Source organism: Typopeltis vanoorti, chromosome 13 (assembly GCF_054136105.1).
Source record: "Typopeltis vanoorti isolate ZY-2024b chromosome 13, IOZ_Tvanoo_1.0, whole genome shotgun sequence".
Classification (NCBI taxonomy): domain Eukaryota; kingdom Metazoa; phylum Arthropoda; class Arachnida; order Uropygi; family Thelyphonidae; genus Typopeltis; species Typopeltis vanoorti.
In genome coordinates, this window is record NC_143561.1 from 3,873,193 (window position 1) to 3,881,009 (window position 7,817).

At 38.2% G+C, this 7,817-nt stretch overlaps 1 protein-coding gene across 1 annotated transcript in view; it reads left to right on the forward strand.

Annotated features, from left to right (window-relative positions):
* Positions 1–7,483, forward strand: part of LOC150099892 (murinoglobulin-1-like) — a 38,469-nt gene extending 30,986 nt beyond the window's left edge. Inside the window, exons 8-17 of the mRNA XM_090403166.1 lie at positions 721–814; positions 1,026–1,137; positions 1,247–1,365; positions 4,680–4,865; positions 4,993–5,214; positions 5,338–5,649; positions 5,759–5,881; positions 6,256–6,340; positions 7,006–7,118; positions 7,298–7,483. Of these exons, the coding sequence (XP_090259292.1) occupies positions 721–814; positions 1,026–1,137; positions 1,247–1,365; positions 4,680–4,865; positions 4,993–5,214; positions 5,338–5,649; positions 5,759–5,881; positions 6,256–6,340; positions 7,006–7,118; positions 7,298–7,483 (1,552 nt within the window). The remainder of the gene's footprint in view (positions 1–720; positions 815–1,025; positions 1,138–1,246; positions 1,366–4,679; positions 4,866–4,992; positions 5,215–5,337; positions 5,650–5,758; positions 5,882–6,255; positions 6,341–7,005; positions 7,119–7,297) is intronic.
* Positions 7,484–7,817: the final 334 nt, after the last annotated feature.

Below are 7,817 nucleotides of genomic sequence, written 5' to 3' on the forward strand. Positions count from 1 at the left end.
ACTTCCGAATCATCGATCTAACTGCGTTAGCTGACAGAGGACGGACCTTTACGCAAGTTTTGCAGGGTTTTAAACTCACGAAGAACAGCTGAATTGCACTCGTTAAGGTAAAATAACTCTACAAATAACACCCAACAGTGGCGCACCCAGAAGGGGCCCGGGGACCCTGCTCCCCAAAGAAAAAGGAAAAAAAACACTAGAAATTTTTCCAGAAATCTTTTCCTAATTAAAATTCATTTTTTTATTTATGTTGTGTCGTGTCTTCTATTTCTATACTATTTATGCATTATCAATCATTGCAGATGCTGTCATAGGTCGTCCCTTTACTTTCTAGCTTTTATGATGCCAGCAAAACAGGTGTACAACTTCGTTTTGTGCAAATTCTCGGCTTCCTACAACAGCGCCGTATTCCCCCTATCGGTGACTTTTCGAATTAAATTTTTTTGTTTGTAGATTCCTTCTTCCCGCGTCTGATTAGTCTCCCTACCAAATTTGGTGACATTCTAGTTAGATCGAGCTACATTAAGGCTCTGAATAGTGAAAGATTAATTATGGCCACCCTCTACTATAATAAGTATATTATAAAACTGTTATCATCTAGAACACCACTTAGAAGAAAATCAGTCTTGTTTCTGTGTTCGCTTACTTGTACATTGTTACAGAATACTACTGTTAAAAAAAGGAGACGAGAAAAAGTAGCTTTTTTCTGTCTCTTTTCAGTAATTCCCAAGGAATGCCAGTTAAGGGAAGAATGTCAGCTCATGTGTCGTATGTAGAGAGTAAATTACGTCCACGGGTTACACAAGAAGGAAAGGTAACTGCATGTGTTTTGAATCTTGTTTTTTTTTTCCAACCCGATTACCAATAATAATTTATAATTGACATTCAAGATTGCTACAAAGCTAAAAGAACTTTTGTAATTTAATATGATTAGTATTTTGGATTAAACTAATTTATCAAAACGATTTCTCTTCACTAATATATGCAATAAAACGCTTCTTGGAATATTTTCGAATATTCTACAGATTGATGGCTGCACTGAAGTCGCTATCACAGAGAAACAGATGGAATATACAAGTCCAAGGAACTATTACAGAACTCTGCACTTATCTGTGAACGTAACCGATGAAAAGACGGGTAAAATGCATTCTGTTTTAAATAAACGTCACTATTCAACTTTCTGTTTGCTTCTATCATGCTGTGCTATACTAAAGAATAACGCATTTTATTTATTTATTTTTTCTAGGAATCATGAAAGAGTCATCCAGTACGCTTAACCTAACCCACGTGCCACTAACAATCACTTTTCCTGACCACAAAGAAGGTCTTGTATACTTTAAACCAGGCCTCCCTTACAAAGGCAAGGTGAGTTTACGAGGATTTTGAAAATTAGAAGGGGAGAGGGATAGAGTATAAAATAAAATAAAAAAAAACTCCTTTTATTCCCTATAGACAGCAGGCGAGGCCATTTTAGTCCCATCTAACTTTTTGGAGACTGAAGAAATAGTTCAATCTCCATCGGTAGCCAATCAGATTGGCCCAATATTACTATTATTATTATTACTATTATTACGGGTAACTCCAGGGAGTCATTAGACTCATCGAGGGAGGCCCCAAATCATATTCATCACAACTATTTGACATTCATACAGTATCTATCATACCTCGCCTTAAACTCATTCACTGTCACAGTATCCACTACAGACTCAGGTAGCGCATTCCACTCATTCACTACTCTAAAAGTAAAGAACCCAGCTCTAACACCTTTACTAACCACACTTTTGCCCAGTTTCCATGGATGTCCCCTAGTCCTCCCACAACCAGCCCTGTTCTCAAAAATATCTTCTGAATTAATTTTATAGAAACCCTTCAGTAATTTGAATGTCTCAATCATATCTCCCCTCCTCCGCCTATCAACCAATTTTTGCAACCCACAAATCCTCAACCTGTTCTCATACGGTTCATTCCACAGACCTGCTATCATCTTGGTCACTCGCCTCTGGATCCTCTCCACCTCCTCCCCATCAAGAAGAAACCTAGGTGACCAAATCTGAGCACAGTAGTCTAGATGGGGTCTTATCAAGGCTCGATAGAGAGGAACAATAACCTGCTTGTCTCTGCTTGTTAACGTATTCTTCAGCAACCAAGTGACTTGATGAGCTGTTTTGGTCACTTTTGCAATGTGTCCCCTAAATTTCAATTCCTTATCTACCAACACTCCTAAATCTCGTGCCTCATCAATTTCCTGGAGCAGGGTTCCACCAATGCAGTAAACTGCCGCCAATCTTTTCACTCCAAAATGCATAACCTTACATTTTGCCACATTAAACTGACATCCATTCTCCTTAGCCCAGACCTCCAATCTATCCAAATCATCCCGCAAAATTTTGACGTCATCTGCATTCACTATTGCCCTACCCAAGTTCGAATCATCCGCAAACAAATGAACTGTTCCTCTCAGATCATTTCCTATATCATTTATGAACAAATTAAACAGCAGTGGTCCAAGAACAGATCCTTGTGGCACACCACTAGTCACAGGCCGTCTTGTGGACTCTACTCCCGAGTAAACCACTCTCTGATATCTCTCCGTCAACCACCCTCCTATCCATCTCACCAACCCTATGTCCATTCCCATATGCTGCAATTTACTGATTAGAATTCCATGTGGAATCCTGTCAAAGGCCTTGGCAAGGTCCAGTAGAATCACCGTAAACCCATTACCCTTATCCAGTTCAGCCGTCACTGTGTTATAATACGTGAGCAAGTTACTGAGGCATGACCTACCCTTCACAAAACCATGATGTCCCCGATACAGTATCCCATTTTCTTCTATCCAATCTTGTATTTTCCTCTTGACTATTTTCTCTAAGACCTTGACAATGATTCCTGATATGCTAATCGGTCGGTAATTTACAACAGCAGTCTTGGAACCACCTTTATGCAGTGGAACTATTTTCCCCTCTTTCCACCCGCTCGGGACTAACCCAGACCCGAGACTCAAATTAAACAAAATGGTCAAGGGTACTGACAATTCTTTAGCTGCTTCTCGTACAACACGAGCTGGTATACCATCCAATCCCACAGATGTATTGACATTGAGGTTATGCAATAGACTACTCACCTCCACTTCATTAACCACAATTCCCGTATAATCTACTGGTTTATTCATTTCTGCAATGTCACCACCTGGATGATATACTTTTGCAAAGTGCTCACTCAGTAATTCAACTATCTCAACTGATTCAGTTACCTCCCTACCATCGGCATTCTTTAAAATCAATCTGCCATGTACATTTTTCCTTTTACTTGCTACATATCTAAAAAACTGTTTAGGATTCTCTTTAGCCTGCATGGCCAATGTTCTTTCGTAATCCTTTTTTGCTTTTCTTACCACACTCGTCACCCTTCTGGCCTGCGCTTTATACCGTTCATGTGCCTGCCGGTCACCCTTCTCCTTAAATTCCCTCCATAGTTGTTTCTTTTTTTGCAACTCAAGCTTAATGGTGTTATTCATCCATTTAACTCCTACTTGATTTATTATTCGGACTCTAGGTATACAGTCAGCCATTGCTTCATGCAAGCACTTCTTAACTACCTCCCATGCACTATCAACTTCTAGTCCTTGCAGTTGTACATGCCATGGCACTGAACCAATCAAACTCCTAAGCTTGTCATACTTTCCCGCCCGATAATTCCACATGTACCCTGTCTTAATTGAAAATTCTACACCTTTAGCCACCTCCCAAGTTAAGACCCTATGATCACTCTCACCGATTGGTGGCAATGTGGTCATATTTGTTACAGCCAAATCCTCAGATGTAATTACTAGGTCAAGCACTCTCTGACCCCTAGTATTTTCCATTACATGCTGTCGCAGATAGTTATCCCTTAATAACCACATAAAATCCAGTTCCTTCCTCCCGTGTGTCCTCTCCTCACTCCAATCAATGCGACCATAGTTGAAATCTCCCATAATAATCACCCTCCTTCCACTCATTTCTTCTATTTGCTTGTGCATACTGTCACCACCATCTTTTCCATCACCTGGTCTATAGCAGCACCCGATTGTATATTTAGTTCTGCTAGCCACAATCTCACACCAAATGGCCTGAAATGTGCCTCAAAAGTGGCCTCAAATTCATATTATCATGAATTATAAACGGCATCAGGTGAAGAGAAACAGACAAGTGTCACCATCTCGTAAATGCTAATTCTAACGTAGTGCATTGTCTGAAATAGTGTGGATTCTACGGTTGATCCAGAGATCGACTAATTCAGTAACTGGTAGAAAAAATGCTTAGAAAAGTTCCTCTAGTCTGCGACTAGAATCGAACTAAGAACGGGCTTTCTTCGAGTGGCTTATTATGACTTCTTATAGAGCAGATCACTAAATTTAAGTACTATTCCAACCATCTACCACGCCTTTATTTAACTGTCCAGCTATGATTAGTGTTTCGACAGTCTTTTGATAATAAACAGAAATTAGAATAGTTCTGTTCATTCATGCATTTACAACTTTGAATTACATGAATATATGTCACATAGAGCATGGTTTGGAGTAAAATATGACGAGTAAATTATGCTTATTATTACTAGGAAATCTGTTGAAATAATAGATAATGATAATACTTTGTGGTAATTAGAACTGCATCGGTAATTAGTACTTTTGCACTTAGGTCCATGTTTCCAATCCCGATGGAGTTCATGTAGCGGGTGAAAAAGTGAATCTGTGCTACGAATCCCGTACTCGACCTTGGGTCCATGCATCCCAAAACTGCGGTTCAATAGTGACTGACGAACATGGACTATCAGAATTCGCAATACCTCCTCAAGATCCGTCTGTACAGCAGGTGTACGTTGAAGTAAGTGAATAAAGTGATAGATGTGTGCTTCGATTTACGCTTCTTGTTGGTTTTAAGATCACAATAAATCACGCATCAATTTTAGCTGAGAGAGCTATTTTATATTATTAGTTGTTTATGTTTTCAGGTAGTAACGCCCCGTTTCCCGAGAGTCCTTCCTGTCTATGGTGGAGGAGTTGTTCACCAACCCGAAACTTCGACAGTCCTCAATCCCTGGCACACTCCCAGTGGGAAATACTTACAGATTTATCCCCAAAACCAAACACGAATGTCTTGCGGAGACAAAGTAACCTTGCTTGTTATGTACACAACTGCAGATCCACTGAAGGTCCCAGATTTCTACTTACAGGTTTGAATTATTCCTTATATCATTCGTCTACAAAGTAGATGTAATTTTCTAACTTCTACTGAACTATGAAAGTGTAAACTTAATTATTATTATTATCAGTTCAGCAATTAACCTCTTTTATAGCTCGTTGGTACGGGGAAACCATGGATACTGTTGAATAAAGACGAAAACTTCAAACTAATTGATGTGGATCATATTGACTTTCCTTATGTCAGTAAACTGAATGTCCACATGTCCAGAAATATTAAAAAAGGCAGTCCAAATACTCCCTTTGTCAACGCCACTCGATTGCCACATGTCCAGCACTTCACCTACACTCTGCAAGTGAATTCATCTTTCACCCCTGTCTTGCGGGTCCTCTTGATGTATGTTTCAGAGGATGGAGAGGTGGTTGCTGATTCTCTTCTCATCCATTCCCATTGCGTCAGAAACAAGGTAAGCCAAGCTGACTAATTTGCTGTTGTTAAGTTTAAGAACATCCAAATAATGCTGAATTTCCAGATTGTTGGGAATTCCTACAAACGAATTGCTGTTTCGCTTGCAGGTAACCCTCAATGTACAAGAAATCTCGGATTCGGAGTGCAAGATCACCTTAAATTCCGCCCCAGATTCTCTCTGTAGTATTCATTTAGGTTCTCCTGAAGACCAACAGTTCACTCCAGAGAAGGTATGATTGGCTTACTTGTTTTTTTTTTTTTTGGTGTGTGTGTGGGGGGGGGGGGGGTACGACTGTTTATTTTAATCATATGCATGGTTTTCCTACGATCACCGTAATGATGTTCCTTTCGTAGATAGTTTACATAAAAAAAATGCAAAACCTCCATTTGATTTTTTTTTATCATTTATTCACGTTTAATTTTCATTTCGGTTTTTGGATAAAAATTTCTTATTTAATTAAACTTTTTAATTCATTCAAATGTTAATTTACTAATCCAGTTATACATAATAATATTAATAAAATGCTACACGGAATAAAGTACAATGTTGGGAAAGTATAATGAATGTACCACTTTTTTTTTCTTCTTCTTCTTCTGTTTATAGCTATTCGACACATTCTCAGAATATCTTCAAAGGAGTGAACCTCCTGAGCCTCTACCGGAAGACTGCCATAAAGAACGCCAACCAAGTAAGTACGACACTTTTTTTTTAAGATAACAGTATATCTAAAATTATGATGACAGAGTTTGGGTGTAGTTGGTATTATTTTTTATGGATTTATGAACGTAATAAATTTTCTGTCTGATAGTGAACAGTGAGTCCTTCTTGAATACAACTCTCGTTTTTATCTGAATGGATTTTCAATGCACAACATTAGATCTTTCTGACTTTCACCCTTTTTTCATTTATTTTTCATTTCTCGTAACTTCTTGTTTGTATAAAAACTTAAACGACAGCCGTTTTAGTTTCAAGCCCATTTAGTTTTCAATTAAAAAGCAACCTTCCAACAAGGACTTTAATTAAAATTGCTGCATAAAAAGATTTTTCTAAAATGTTCAGTTTTTTTATGAGAATGCATTGCACCTATTGAATGAGATGGCTTTAAAAATGCTTAACAACGGTAGAGAATGGTAAACTGAGGAGCGGAACCCATCTATTTTTAATTGAGTGTTTATAATTCGCACAAACGTCCACCTGTGTTTTGGTGCTAAATTATTCCGTATTTGGAATCGACAAAATAGTAAATAATGTGTTCAAAAGGAAGCATGGGTGGGCAAGTTTATTACAAATTTACACTGTAATTTATGCACAGTATTATCAGACACATGCTAGCAGGTCTATTTTTTTTAACAGGAATATTCAACTTTTTGACAAAACTCGGGTCCAGTCGTGATCTTGCCTCTCAACTTGCAGACTTTCCTCTTCTGTCAGCCTTTCAATTTGCAGATTCTTCCTACGCCTTTCAAGTAAGTTGGCAACGTTAAAGACTATTTCACAACGAAAAAAAAAAAAAAAAAAAAAAACGGAAGCCCGATCTTTAAAGACACACATTCTTTTGTTAATTCTTTTGCACTACTTTAAAATTACTCGATGCTTCCGATTACGTCAGCAAGGTGTTATTACAACGTACATTTCTCTGTTCCAGGGCGCTGGTCTGATGACGATGACAAAACTGCTTCTTGAAACCCGACCCTGCATCCCTCCTTCGTTCCAGATGCCAGTGGATTTTCACGCAAGTAAGAAAACTGTTCTCTTCATGAATGTTTCTATCCACGTAATTGTTTTGAATAAGATCTGCAGATTTTTGATTTATCAATTTTTATCCTTGTAAATTTCTATCCGGGGAAGCTTTTGGATTCTATGGTTATTGTAACCGAAATATAGAAAGTTGATCTTCCTTGTGGCCTTTTATCTGATTTAGGATCCATGGTTCAGCATTTTCATTATTTTTTTTTTTTTGTCTGCAGGTGGAAAATCTAACAGCCCATGTGAACAACATCGTGGAATTTCTTCTAACGATGGATCATGGAACCGGCATTCAACAATCCTGTGGGAGCTCCTGGAAGTTGGGTTAGTGACTATTTCTGTGATTCCACGAATAATGTGTAAATACGAACATCTCAGATATTTTCGTGATTACTTTCTGATTACTTTTTTCTTTTTCT